We start from the raw sequence: 15,789 nt of genomic DNA on the forward strand, positions 1-15,789 counted from the left end.
CCACCCTCTCGTCGCCGGTCGCACAGCCCCTCGCTACTCATCTGCCTTCACCATCGCCGTCGCCACCTTCTTCTTCACTTGGCTGGCCGTTTACCTTCTGCCTTCACTTGGCTGGGGTCGTCGATGGCGTGGGAGATGGTTAGATGATTATAGGGTTGGATTAATGGAAGCCGAAGGGAGATGGGTTTTTGTTGGATAAGGGTTAAAATGGTAATTTACTATTATTYAGAGAACAATTACCAAACAACATTATTTCATTCAGTACTTAATCATTCTGACCCTCTTAACCATTTTGACCTCTTAACTATTCTGCACTAAACCATTCAGCAACTGCCAAACAGCCCCTCAGCTTATGGTTACCAAACCAAACAAGCCCACTATATCCCACATAAGGTCCCCTCCCCCGGGTGGAGGGGGGATGATGTATGCAGACCTTGCCTCTACAGAGAAAAATCTCCCTGTTACTCCCTCAATGTTCCTCCAATAAGATGTTGACACATCATCTTTTTCTCTCTCCACTGCCATTTAATTTATATATGCACCCCCTACTTGTACATAACCACCCCTTACACTTACGTATTGGCCCCATACCTTTACAGATGTCAAATTTGATTGGAGGAACAGGGAAGGGGTAACAAGTGATTTTTTCCCAGCCTGTACCCGGTAGAGGGGCTTTTGCCGTGAAGACCCCCAACTTGCAAAACAAAATATAACAGGGAACACATGCGGTAAGAAAGATATGCAAATATAATTATGGGAATCAATTCAATGTCAGAAAGATATGCATACAGTATTATGGAATTCAATTCAACGTTAGAAAGATGGTTATGATAAAAATGCAAAAATCCAAGCATGTTCAAATTCAGCCACACAGCATGTAAAAAGTGATCAGAAAACATTCTTATACCTCCATTAACAGAAGAATCTTCAAGGCACCATCTGAGAAGTTCTTCACCACATACATCGCCCTCCACTAGTGGAACTTTACTCCCATCTTCTCCCATGCTCTCCATCTTCCCTCTTACAATAAAAACCATCTTCGTCACAACCCCTCCTTGATATAAAGTTTTGCCTCCTTTGATGTATGTCTTTTGCCTTAACCGTTCACATATTGCATCTAAAATTGGTTCATCCATCAGCGCAAATATCCGGACCTACAAATTGAAACATAGAGACATAGTTTAATGACCTGTAGATAATTTTCAGAAAATATGGACCTTGTTAACCATATCCTCAAAGAGACTCAAGGAGAGCTTTTGGCCACTGCCTGTATACCACCTCCATTAGAAATTGAAAAAGACAGATGCTCTTAACAATTTTTATCTTAGAGCTAGAACTTACTGAATGCAAAATAACAAACATACTCTTGCTAAATTATTGCATTTCCTTGATAACAGTTTAACTTGGTATTCGAGGTTCTTACAAAGTGCTAAGAGCCGGTATCCTCTTGAAAACGTTATTTGAGATGGAAGGAATAACACGCACCATCATCAAGCGGGAACAAAGGGGGAGGGTTAATAAAGCTCCATTTTCATGTAAATTTCAAAACATAGCTGTTATAAGAAAATAAATACTTTAGAGGCCGGATTAAGGCGGGGTTCAATTTAGTTTTTTTAAATGCTTTAGACACTTGTACATATGGGTTGCAAACTTGTACAATAAATAATTATAAAAGAAAGGGTAAAATGACAAAAGTGCACTCTTGTGGTGCACGCAGGGGGTTGAATGGAGCAAACATATACGAAATTAGGCTATCCATAACAACATTAACACCACAATGACTAGGGTTGTAATTTACTTGAGGAATTGTAATATACTTGAGTAAATTACAGATTTGGTCCCTGTGGCTTGTTGAAAATTATGACTAGGGTTCCAAAGCTTCATTTATTAAACTGTGAGTCCTGGTGGTTTGCACTTTGTTATGGCCCGAGTCCCTCCGACTAACACCGTTAAATTTTCTCTTAAGTGAATGGCACTTAGGCCCCCTCACACGATTCCTCACATGTATCCGGCCCCTCAAGGATTGAGTGGACAAATAGTTGATGTTGACTAGAGATGCATCAAATGGCCCCGGCTCAAAGCGGGGCCCAAAGAAGCCCCGGACTTGTAAGCCTGAGCTCAAGCCCAGGCCAAGCTAAAAAGCATGATAAGGCCAAGTATTTTTTTTTTCAAGGCCCGATTAAGACTGGCCTGAAAAAACCTAAAAGTCCCTGGAAAAGCCCGAATGGGCCCATTTTCGCACCCAAAGCCCCGTCTCTGTTTTTGAAGTCCCGGGATTTCTTTTTCTTACTAAAGCCAGGGTTGGAAGGTCCGGGCCCTGACCATGCATGCACTGAGCCGTTGGGCCTGCATGTGTGTAGTAATGTGCTCTAATACCATGTTAACACTCTAGATTACCAACTCAAGACCAATCCACCATATAAATTGTATTACCCTGATGTCGAATCCCTAGTCTTAACTACTTGATAGCCAATAAATTTGAAGCTCACTTTCTTCACAAACTCAAAAAGGTGCCGGCGTATGTCTCTTTGCACGTCTTCAGGCAAATTCTCCATTAGCCTTTCTTCATTAACCCCTCGGGTGGCAGCCCAATTATAACGCTCAGACTCGCGAACTTTTCTGCATATCCAAGTCACTAAATAGTCACATTTTGAGCCAATAGACATCAAAACTAAACTAACGCAAAACACAATCAGAAAGAAGAAACTTACCATCATTATTGTTTATCATGTAGCACACTAAGGATTCATTATTACTAAAACAATACTACTTCAAGATCATTCACTTTAGTAGACAGCAGATGAAAACGAGTTTGATGTTGTTTTGCACTACTTCTTACAAACAATAATGTCTAAGCATACATATACATTAAAAAAGCTGTAGCATCCAAGAAAAAAAGATTAGAAAATCATTGCATATCACAAACAAATGAGAATCATCTCATAATTAAACCCCTTACCAACATTTGGATTAAGATTAAATATCCGAAAGCGAACAACATGGAGCAATATAAGATATGAAGTTAAGGTTAAGGTTAAACTTGAAGTTTTTGCCATGAAAGGGAATAGTGCAAATAAGTGATTAACTACTGAAGATGAGGAAATATAACGAGGCAGGAGGACTATACCTTCGTAGTTCTTCTGGCAAGTGTCGGTGGCTCATCCAGTGCTCAACATCACGTCGTCTAAGTGACATTTCAAGCCGTCTAATATAATATCAAATATGTGAGTTCCTTGGATCATGTATATTGAAGAACTATTGATAAATATTGTGGATGAATAAGGGGTTATAAGCACAATAGTCGTCATAGTAAAAGATCTACCTGCGTCCGAGACCTTGAAGAAAGTTTTGCATGTTTCCGATAAGAAGGGCAAAAAGTAGAAGTCCAAGCCCAATGATGCCCATAGTAAAAAGGACCTCCCACACAAAATAACTTGGAGTTTGATTGCCAGCCAGTGTGCTGATTTGCTTCTCACAATCATCAAGAAATGAAAAGGATCAGAAGTAACTCTATTATTACCTTCCACGTTAGTAACAAAGATCTAATAGGAACAAGAGAAATCATGTTAACAAGTATAGTCATGATGATATTTGATTTGAGAGAAATCAAATCTCTTAACGTTTGATTGTATGACTCCTTGTATAATTGTATATCATTTCCTTACGTAGGATTGAACTTTATTATGTTTGTGAGCTATAAATATGTACCATCTTTGGTTCAAGGAATATACAGAGAACTTTTCCTATACCATTTAAAATACTTTTGTTCTTTGCAAGTGCAAAAGAAATATGAATGCTCTAATAAGATCACATTTCCAAAATCCCGAACAAGACGGACTTCAAGATCATACCAAGCACTCTGGTGGACCGAATATCATAGAAAAACACATTCAGTAGATTGAGTTGTGAGTTTTGTCCAGTCATGTGTAAGGAGATGAACATCACACACATAACCAAGGGTATGAAGATCAGAATAACTTGGTATGTGACACAATAATCAAATGAAATGAGAGACATGGTAGGAACAAGAGCTTCATACCAAAACCTAAAGGGCACAAGACCTAAAGGGCACAACTGACTCTAATAGAAGGGAGGAACAATATCATGAATGTGATGTTCTTCCTTTCGGCCACCCCATTTTGTTAAGGTGTTGAAGGGTAAAACTATTGAAGAGATTTTCATCTTCTTGTTGGAAATTATTGAAATAGATGAGACATGCATTCCTCCTATTGTCTGAAGGATTTTAATATGGTGAGTACACCGTGTTTGAATATTTTAGTGGAACAACTTGAAAATTAAAAGTACTTCATCTTTAGAACACAAGCCCCAAAAATTTAGTACCTGAAACCCCCAAAAAAAGGAGTAAACATATCTTGTGATTACACTAGGTTCAGCGGTGAGTTTGACAGCTTTCACGTAAATTCCATAAGGGAAACCATCTTCGTTAAAACAAGCACTGGAATTTTCATCTTCTTTCCAAACTTTCCATGCCGGATCCGCTGCATATCTCCCAACATTCCCATGCCCACAATCTAGAAACTTCATGCAATGTTTGATTCCAGAGTTATGACAAGCATCTCGAAGGCATTGGTTCACTCTCTTGAAAGAATTAAGAAAAAAGAGTAAGAATAGAATACAAAGTTGTAAAGACTATAAATCACATGAATGACAGCATGGATGAAAGGAAAGCACAAATATATATAATCAGCAATCTTCAAATCTTGATTCCCTTGATCGAATTCTACAGTCAGCATCTAACCCTGTTTTATGGTAAATAACGAATTCACATTATCTATAATTTTCCGATGCAAGCTTGCTTAAAGGCTATGTTTGGGAAACTAGCTGATAAGCTAGTTGTTGGCTGATAAGCTGGATGACAATGTAAAATGACGTAAAAGGACATGTTGACAAATTACTCAATTCTAAAATATAAGAGGCATAATTGGAAAAAAGAAAGTGAAAAGATCCCCTAGAGCTTATCGAAAAGCAAACTTAAGTAGTTATTTGAAAAGGTAGCTTATGGCTTACCAGAAGGAGCTTCTAGATAAGCTCAAAAAATAAGATGAGCTGATGGTTACCACACATGGGTAAAAAGTGACCAAATCATGATTCTCACACACCTGTAACCCGAGGAGATACCAGCATGACCCAACAACATGACCAGACAAGACAAAAGTCAGAAGATTGATGATAAAGTTCGCCCATGCCGACTCAAATAGGAAGCCACTTGGAGATTGGCCAGCAAGAAGAGACAGAAACCGGTATAACCTGGGAACGTACTGAACAAGAACACATGATCGCAAAAGATTCTTTGCATAATTAGCTCCCGATGATGCAATGGCATTTGGTAGGATACACAATACAATTATCTGCATGGATAAGTAATTAAGTTGGGAGGTATGCAGAAAAGATGACAATACGAAATACTATTAAGCTTGAAAGAGATTTTTTACCTGAGGAAGTGGTAATACAATTAACAGGTCGAAGAAAAAAAATCCAGAAAGATAATGTAAGGCAACTTTTTTAGGATGGTCAACCAAGTCTCCAGCACCCACAACTCTTGATTCCGGAGAAACGAATGCTAACCTGAACTGCAAATAAAATATTACATGCAACAATTACTCTCAGGTACATGACACCATATAAACGTTACTCCCTCCATATCAAAATAAATGTCCACAATAAAAAAAACATAGTTTTAGAAATGTATAATTATTGCACTTCTTTAATTAACTGGATCACAATTTTAGCCTTAATGATTTTCTCCATCTCATCAACTCTTAAATATTTGTGCGTCATAATTAAGGGTACAATAGGAAATTTAGTAAATTATAACCATCTATATTTTACAGTAGACACTTATTTTGCACAAATTTAAATAGAAATGTGTGACACTTATTTTGGGACTGTGGGAGTATTATATTGCACTGGAACTAAGATTGGTGGCCTGTGGATATGCAGGCAAATAGCACAAACACAAAATAAATCATTTATTATAATATAGGCTCATCATAGATATTTCCCATAAGCTTGAAGTCTCAATATTCTATAGAAATCCTCCTAAAAACAACAAGACAAGTAAACAAATGTTACTAAGTGCCAGTATCCTTTTGTGGTAGTAGATATAAGCACCAGCTCCCCAAGGTTCTATAACAATGAACATTCACCTTGATTTTTCCCTATCTACATCAAGTATGGATGTCAAAGACAACATGACAGCAAATTGCATATTGGGCTCAACTTCCATGTTACAAAAAGAAAAAAAAAAGATTCGGTTACTCCCTCTGTCCTGTAATAAATGTCCACGATAATAAGCACATAGTTTTAGAACCGTATAATTATTAATTGACTGAATCACAATTTTACCCTTAATGATAGAGGCACCCGTTATCTCTTTTTCTCTTTCCATCTCATCAACTCTTCAATATTTGTGGTCATATAATTAACGGTAGAATTAGAAATTTAGTAAATTACAACTACCATATTTTGAAAGTGAACACTTATTTTAGGACAAACTTAAATAGAAATATGGACACTTATTTCGGGATGGAGGGAGTATTTTCTATCATTAGATTCCTATTATGATGAACAGTATAAGTGATACCCTTTTCCTTTTCCAGCATATGAGTATGTTTGTGTTTTCAATACGCAGCATACTCATACATCAATCTTTCTGCCATTCCCGCATCACACTGATATCTCCAACAAGCATCATACCCCATAGCCTCATAAACATCCGCTAGTTTTTTTCCCCTAATGTATGAGTATGCTCATCTCCCAAGGCCTTCAGTCTAAACAAACTCCATATATGCTTTGATCAAATATTCTTCCCATTGTACATGTATTGTTGAATGTGTCTCCAAATCTGCTTACTGTGGAAGCATGCGACTTGGGCATGCCGAGTTGCACTAGCTTACATCTATGCAACCTATCTTGCGAGCTACGACAACTCGCATGAAGCAATCAATGGAACCTGGCAAGCTACATCATGCAACCTAAAGTCGCCTTCGCATCCCTCACCTGACAGGTTTTATTTCCCAATTGTTTGTCTCTTTCCTTCAGCTTTTATTACTTCGAGAAAAGGATTTTTCACATGGGTTCTCCCAATAACTAAAAAGTGTAGCATGCCTGAATCTAACTGGGGTTTGCGATGGTGGAGGGACTGGATCGAACCACACGATTTCCTGATCTAAATCAAGCAGGTTTTTAATTGAAGTGGTGTTTCCTTGTTCTGAAATGGCATGCTCAATTATCTTAACCTAGCTATGTTAGGCGATAGAGTGAGTAAATCTGCCATTTCTTGAGGGGCCGCGATGGTGGAGGGACTGGATCGGACCACATGATTTCCTGATCTAAATCAAGCAGGTTTTTAATTGAAGTGGTGTTTCCTTGTTCTGAGATGGCATACTCAATTATCTCAAGCTATGTTAGGCGATAGAGTGAATAAATCTGCCATTTCTTGAGGGGCTGACGCCTGCCCAGTGCCGGAAGGTCAAGGAAGTTGGTGACCTGATGACAAGGAGCCGGCAACATTAATTGGTTGACCAACAGTATCTCAACCCTTTACCAGAGTTCCCCCATTACTATACATATCATAATACGACATAGTCACCATCTAGAGTAACAATGAGTCGAAGAACACCAATTTCTTAGTATTTGGGTTATTTTTAGGTATTTCTATTTCGAAGTCCCGGTATTTATTACCGGTCAGAATTGAAAAGCTACATCTAATACCAGACCAATGATTTGGGTGATATGCCCCAGGGAGCCGGCGACTGAATCCCCGATGCCTTTTCTAGGTTCTTTGTTGGTTATCTCCTTGAACATTCATACAAAAATATTCCCAAAACCCCCATTGAAGCTCATGTAACTCAAGCACTATTTCTCAATTGTTTCTTCTTGGATTTGCGCTGTAACCTCATCATTTATTAGTAATTAGTGGACTTCTCTCGGTGGCCTTCATCCATGGGTTTACATTGTTTAGAGTTTCCATATAAATCTTGGCATCGTGTCCTATTTTTATTGCTTTATTATATTGTTTCTTTATTACTTTGTGATTCATCATGATGATGAATTAAGAACCATTTGGGTGTTAAAGCTTATGATCATTGGGAGGTTCAATTTTATGCCCACTTTGACCTTGGTTGAACATTGATGAGTTGATCAGGTTGCAAAAGGGTTCTGTGATGCAGCGCTGATGGGGATGAATTGTAGCAAGGGTGTGGCTAAGGTTAGCTCTGATACCATGAGAATTTACGTTATTCATTAATCAACAGAAATACATATATATACAAGGACTCGAAATCACTACCATAACTAGCTCGTATGTTCTATCTATTTGCGTTATAAATGTACAAAACAATGCATAGATAATAGGAGAATATTTCGTGATAATCAGATTACAAATTATAGAAAAGAAACCGACAGGCGACATGCTTGATTTCCTACAATTGTGTGTGTACTGGATAAAATCACACCCAACCTAGGTGGCCTTTTATCCCAAAAATCTTCGCTCTTTGAGCAAATCCTAAAAACCCCTTGCAATCTTATGCCAGCCATCACATCTTAAACTTTACTAATTAAGTACTTCTCAATGTAGAACTCACATGAATTTTCATGCACAATACCATCATTTTTCTTTATGTAATACATGTTATAAAAGGATAATTAAGTTGCCTAACCTTTGTCAAAAAATTTAAACTAGTTCATTTGTAAAGTATGAGACTACCAGGTTCGATATATAAGAAAAGATACAGCTCTTTTTTAGGAGCGGCGGTAATATATCATAACAAAAACCGCAAAAGCTACTGTAAAAAGAGGTGGGTAAGCAGTTTACCTGAACTAACATGTGCATGGCGTAAATAAGGTCTGTCATGCTTCTGAATACCACAATGGTTTGCGTCATCGGCCAATTGATTAATATGCACTTATTCCCCTAAAAAGTAAGCATGTAGAAGAAAGAAAATAATCAAAAGATTAGTTGCACATTAGTAATAACTTAATAAGGGAGGCTAATAATATTGTTATTAGAGAGTAATTTCGATAACCATTTACATGGGAATGCATATATACAAGAGATGGGAGAAATATTCTCCAAATCGATCACGAAGATCTCCAACTTATTTTCAATATTTACATTCTGTAATTGTGGACTTTAGTTCTGTAACACTCCCCATCAAGTTGGAGCCTACTTGTTACAAATCTAACCAATACGGGCTTTTAGCGTGAGTGCCTAACCTTCGCAACGAGACAAGCTTTAAGCTGAGCCGCCACAAAGAGATTTGGCTTAAACTTAACTATGAGCACCCATTTACTAGCAGTTAAATCTACCAATGTCCAAGTACCATTATTATCAAGAGCATTCATTTCATCAACCATAGCAGCAAGCCACCCAGAATGGGCCAATGCTTAAGCAATAGTTTTTGGAACGGATAGAGATTTTATTTTGGCAACAAAGGAACAAGAATAGGTAGACAAGCGATTATAAGAAACAAAGAAGCAAAGGATAAGTGCGAGTACATTTGCTTTTTTGAAGGGCAATACGGAGGTTAGGACGTTGTGTAAGAGGAGCAATAGGCGAGTCTGCCAACGAAAAAAGAGGTAAAGGATCAGTAGGACAATGTCTCCTACGTTATGCTTGAACAATAGGTAGCTAGACTCCGACTCCCAAAACTACTTGGGAATAGGTACAAGAGGGGTAAAAGAACTTGCAGAGGAGTCAAGACAAAGTATCAATTAACAAATCATCATCCTAGGAATATTTTCCTGGAAGGTGATGTTGCTTCAAATAACAAAATGGTGAAGTGCAGGAGAGAAGCATATATATATATATATATATATCCTTTTTGGAGGCCAAGATAACAATGGAAAACATATTTGAGAGAGATTCGATCCAACTTACTGATATGAGGTCTAGCATCTCGGACAGAATAGATACGCTACATATCTAAGGCTCAACAAGAGATGCATGTTTCGCAAGGAAAAAGATTAAAAATGGGACATCCTCACTGAAAACTAGCGAGGGCAACGCTTATAAGACAACATCCACCCGACATGATTTTCGAATATCATTGTAAATAAAAGTGCTCACGCAACCTCGAAGAGGTGACGACTTCTTCGTTTAGCAACCTTAATTTGGGTGTGTCCACATGGGATGACTTCTGAAGGATGTCATTTTGAAGCATATAAGACTAAAATACTCAAAACTATATTCTTTTGCATCAAACACTGTGAAAAGCCTGAAAGCAAACACTAAAGTGTGTTTTTCCTTCAACACACTTCAGAATGATTTTCCATTATACAAAGCTCAAGTAATAGAAGAGTAGTTACCAACAGAAGTAATGAAATAAAGACAGGAACCCAAATATCATAACGAACTAACTCAAATGAGGATGCAACCTTCTTTCTATTCTAGGACAAAATGAAGAGGATGGTGTTTGACAAATTGACAAGACTGCTGATGTAATCATGTAAAGACAACAAATGAGAAAATTAGGGACAAAAGCTTCTTCAGATTTCGTAGAGATGGACCTACACGACAATGCACCTCAAATAGAGACGATGATGACATGGAACACATTAAGGATCTCCATGCTTGAGGCTTAAGTATGTAAAGGCATAACATATTCCCATCCTTTACCAAGGATTCGCTTTCCAGGAGATCCTAAAAGCACAATGATCAAGGAAAATCGAGACAATAAAAATTGCAGATAATTTTAGTGACACGCAACAAATTAGCTGAAACTTTAGGTAGCTTTACCACAAAAGATAATAAGATAAAAAAAGAGATGATTTATTGTGTCAAATCCAAGAACTCAAGGGGTAAACCATAGGCCAATGTGATCTCAAATGAGGATGCACAGGTATGGAGATTAAAATGAATGATGAGGTAACTGTTGTGTGGTCTAAAGCACTAAAACCAACGCTCCACTTGGAAGCAGAAGATAAAACACATTTAGCTGAATTACCTATTGCAACAAAAGCAATTGCTGGTCGGAGTAGAGGGTTTCGAGTTGTAAGTCAAGCATGCTCATTAGCAGAGACAGTGAAAGCGTTCTCGAAAGCAAAGGCTACGTGAACATGAGCAAATGGACCCTTTTGCTTCTTAGCTAAGAAAATCTCACAAGTGCATTTGGTATGCCCTAACTCATGACAATAAAAGCACACAACATCATCAAAGTCTTGACCATAGTCGATTATCACGTCACTATGGCTTTCCAAAGAAACACCTCGATGACTACCACATGACCACCATAGACTCACGAAATCCTCGTAATAAAAGAGAGCACTCTTGTGAAACGGGAGCTGAGGAGACTGAAGGTCCTTATTATGCATTCACCAGCTGCCAAACTTGCATACTACAATAAATTGATGAAACAATAGCAAGTCCAATAGCTTGAATGATTTCAACATTGTCTCAGAAACAAAACTCGAGAAAATCGACGTTGCAAAGAAAACCATGAACCAAAATAGTAGAGCTTTCCCTAGTAGACTCCAGTAACGGTATTCTGATGGGAAAGAATAGTAGATTCATCTAAAAATTGAAATCTAAGGACTGAAAGCCCCAAATTTTGGTCTCGGAAACTTATCATGGCTACCGGTTCCTTTTGGGTTTGGATAACTTTCACAAACACTTGGTGGAAGAAGAATCTTTAAGTCCTCATAGATTTTCTTAAATTCCATAACATAAACGATAAGTAAACAATCTCGTCACTCCCCTCTCTCATGAAAAATTTTACAAAAATTATAAATTCAGGATCTACTGTCTGTCCATTATACAAGTATAGAAATTGAGGGCTGGAATTTTTTGTATATTGAAATAGAATATAGCAGAGGTATTTATACAATAAAAGGAAAAAACCTAAATCGACTACAACGAGGAAACACAATCAAAGGAATCCTAGAGAATAACAAAAATCCTGAGGAAAAGATACAGAATCTCTGGAAAATATTGTACAAATAAATTGAGATTTCAACACTCCCCCTCAAGCTGAGTTATAGATGTTGCGCAAACCTAACTAGGAATTGAATTCTTCGAAGCTTGTTCTAGGAAGTACCTTTGTTAGGATGTCATCAATCTTCCTTTTTGTAGGGATGAAGTTGAGTTGAATGACTTTTGAGTTCACCTTTTCAAAAATGAAAGGTCGGTCTACTTCAACATGTTTGGTCCTATCATGATGGACCGGATTCTTGGCAATCTCTATAGCAACTTCCTGATGGTGTACATTTTGATTGACTTGTGACATTTTGCCCTTAAGACATTCAATAGCCTTCTTATCCACATGCCTACTAATCTTTGATAACTACCCCTTTTTACTGGAGTCGATTCACCACTTCGATTTACTTTAAAGTTTGGACCACTGGAGTATCTATAGGCTTGCTCCCAAGCATTCCAGTTTCTTTCAAAAGATCTAGTTTATACTTTCATTGAGATATGACAATTCCATCTTTGGATCGGGCTACCTCCATTCCCAAAAAGTATTTGAGAGGTCCTAAATCTTTGATTTCAAACTCTGATGCAAGAAGTGTTTTTAGTTTTGATATTGCTTCAAAGTCGTCTTCATTTAGGATTATGTCATCCACATAGACAATGAGCATTGTTGACTTTCGTGTTGAAAAAAACTTTAAGAACAAAGTACATCAGCTTGAGTTAGAGTGTGTCCACGTTTGACAATCGATTTTGCAAATCTATCATAGTATCAAACCATGCCCGAGGTGACTGCTTTAAGCTGTATAGTGACTTGATCAGTCTGCAAACAATTTGGCTACTTGAAGCTTTCTTCATTCTTGGTGGCATGTCAATATAGACTTCTTCTTCCAGTTCCCTGTTCAAGAATGCATTCTTTACATCCAACTGGTGTAAGCGCAATCACAATTGATATTAGGAGATATTAGACCTCTTATAGTGTTAAGTGTGGAGACAGGATCAGATCTTTCCTGATAGTCGATGCCATATGACTGAGTGAATGCCTTGGCTATCAACCAAGCCTTGTATTTATTAATACTCCCATCTGAGTTATACTTGATGGTAAAGATCCATTTGCATCCAACAATATGCTTTCCTTGTGGTAATTCTGTGAGGATCCATGTGCAATTTTTCTCAAAAGCATTGATTTCCTCTTATATTGGCATTTTCCATTTGGGATGTTTCATGGCCTCATCGATGTTTGTGGGTACCTGAACCGAATCAAGAGAAGAGATAAATGCTCAGAAAGTTGGTGTAAGTTTCTTGTAAGAAACTTACCTTTCTATAGGATGACTTGTGCAAGTTCCAGTACCCTTTCAATGAGCATTGGGTAAGTCAAGATCATCAACAGATGAAGAATCCAACTCATGAATCATTGAATTCGTACCTTTATGATCTTCAAGGTTAAAAGGGATCGGATGAGATTTTGAACAGTTCTGGCCTTGCATATTGGTCTCTATATTTCCAACTTTTCTTCTTTTGTAAACCTAAAATTCTTTGTTCACTGGATTGGGACGTGTTTGAATTTGGGCTCATTGAGTGGTGTTCGAATCTGTTGTAGACATACTGGCCGAAGTAGTAGTATTTTCTGGAGGGGATTCTGATTGGACAGGCAATGAAGGAGTGGTGTTTTCTTGAGTAGCATCTGGTTGGGTAGATGATGACAGGGTAGTGTTTTCTGGAGAAGGATTCGGTTGGGTATATATGGATTGGTGATCCTGAAGAATTTCCCGTAACTAATATTCTCTCAATTTTTCCCCTGAATAGATATATGGGGAAAGAAGGATTGATCTTCAACAAAGGTGACATCCATAGGGTTATAGACCTTTGTTTCTGGAAAGCAACACTTATACAATTTCTGGGTGTTGTTGGAATACCAAAGAGGAGATATTTTCAGGACTTTGAATCGAGCTTTGTTCTTTTGTGATCATGGACATGTGACTTTGGGTCAAGCTTTGTTCTTTGTGATCATGGACATGGACAAAGGCTGTGCAACCGAAGGCTATGAGAGGAAGCTCTGAAGAAGAAACTGAGGCATGAGGGAATGCTTCAAGCATTAGATTTCTTGGTGTTTTGAATTGTAACACTTGACTTGGCATGCGATTTATAAGGTCAGTGGCTGTAAGTAATGCTTCCCTTAGAATTGTTTAGGAACATGATTTGGAAACATGATGGATTTAGAAACCTTAAGATGCCTATTTTTTCTTTCAGCCACTCCATTTTGTTGTGAAGTGTCAATACAAGAACTGATATGGATAATTTTTTGATCTAATAGATATGGACCAAGGACAGAGTTGAAATATTCCTTTCCATTATCAGTTTTCAAATATTGAATCTTTTGTTTGAATTGATTTTGAATCATGGAATGGAAACTTTTGAAGATAAAGGTTGTTTCTGATTTCTCTTTCATGAGAAAAATCCATGTTGTCCTTGTATGATCATCAATAAAGGATATGAACCATCTTGATACATTGAATTTTTTTTACCCTTGAAGGTCCAGACGCCATAGTGTATCAAGGTGAAAGGTTGTGAAGGTTTAATAGGTCGTGGTAGGCAAATGTTTCGAGTATGTTTGGCAAGTTGGCATACTTCACAATGAAACAAATTTGACATTTTATTAATGAATAAGTGAGGAAACAATCTTTTGAGATGATCAAAATTTGGATGTCCAAGCTGAAAATGTCTAATATGATAAGATTTTCATTTGAACAAGAAAAATAATCAAAGACTAAATTGAAGTTGGAATGGAAAACACAACTTGTTTTGTGAAATTGTTCACTTTTAGGAGAGTCCTTGGGAATATAGAGTCCATCATGCGCTTCAGCACTACCAATCACCTTCTCCGATCCCATCACCTGAAATTCACAAAGAGTTTGAATTGAATTTAGATTTTTAGTGACTTTGCTGATTGACAGAAGGATGCAATTTAATTTAGGAACAAAGAGGATTGAAGAGAGAAATAGGTCTAATAACTTTACAAATCCCGTTCCTGTTACTTTGGAGATGGAACCTTCTGCAATTCTAACCCTCAAAGGATCATCACATGATGTGAAGGTGTGGAAGACATTTAAATCACCTATCATGTGGTCGGATGCCCCTGAATCCACAATCCATGGACCTGTGGGTTAAAGGCTGTAGTGAAATGAGACGAGATACCTTGGTGACTCACATTTGCATTGATTTTGGCTGTTGTGAAAACTGCCCAAAGAGTTTCTGGAGTGCATCGATCTGATCCTTTGTGAAAGGGTTGACCTCCTTTGATGTTTCTTCATTGTTTGCAGCCTCCCGATCTCCAGGTATTTCAATGATTTTCCAGTGGTCTTTGGTAGTGATCTCACCATGGTATGCTCTTTCAAGTCTTGTTATTTGAAGAAGTCGAGTGAGTCATCATGGCAGATCCATCCAAGTGTGGTGAAGAGTTCGCCATCATCAGCCTTTTCCGACTTTCTTCCCTTCGAATTTCAGAGAAAACCTCTCAGATTGGAGGGAGAGGTTTGAGGCTCATGCTTCTGCTTCTGACTTGGTCAAGTTCTTTGTTCAACCCCAAAAGAAATCTGAATGTTTTTTTTCTCAATGGTATTCTTTGTAGAGGGTTGTATCATTAGGACACTTCTAAGAACATACCGCAAACATATCAAGATGTTGCCAATACCTTGTGATTGTGTTGAAGTATTGTGTAACATCTAAGTCTCCTTGTTTGAGTTCAAGAGTTTGGCTTCTGTTTCAAAAAGTTCTGACGTGTTTTCAGAACATGAGTAGGTATCATGGGCTGCATTCCAGATTTCTTGGGCAGTCCGATAGAGAAGAAAGTTTTCTCCAATTTT

General features: G+C 37.8%; 1 protein-coding gene across 2 annotated transcripts in view; it reads right to left on the reverse strand.

Moving 5' to 3' along the window:
• LOC112507444 (probable cyclic nucleotide-gated ion channel 20, chloroplastic) overlaps positions 1-15,789 on the reverse strand; it is a 31,593-nt gene that overhangs the window by 2,541 nt on the left and 13,263 nt on the right. For both annotated transcript variants that reach the window (XM_025112050.1, XM_025112041.1), the window contains 8 exons: positions 8,837-8,935; positions 5,454-5,591; positions 5,121-5,369; positions 4,342-4,599; positions 3,323-3,468; positions 3,128-3,205; positions 2,490-2,619; positions 908-1,154 (listed from right to left, as the gene is read on the reverse strand). In XM_025112050.1, coding sequence (XP_024967818.1) covers positions 908-1,154; positions 2,490-2,619; positions 3,128-3,205; positions 3,323-3,468; positions 4,342-4,599; positions 5,121-5,369; positions 5,454-5,591; positions 8,837-8,935 — 1,345 coding nt within the window. The remainder of the gene's footprint in view (positions 1-907; positions 1,155-2,489; positions 2,620-3,127; positions 3,206-3,322; positions 3,469-4,341; positions 4,600-5,120; positions 5,370-5,453; positions 5,592-8,836; positions 8,936-15,789) is intronic.

The sequence above is a fragment of the Cynara cardunculus genome, assembly GCF_001531365.2.
Source record: "Cynara cardunculus var. scolymus isolate 2C chromosome LG 1, CcrdV1, whole genome shotgun sequence".
Classification (NCBI taxonomy): domain Eukaryota; kingdom Viridiplantae; phylum Streptophyta; class Magnoliopsida; order Asterales; family Asteraceae; genus Cynara; species Cynara cardunculus.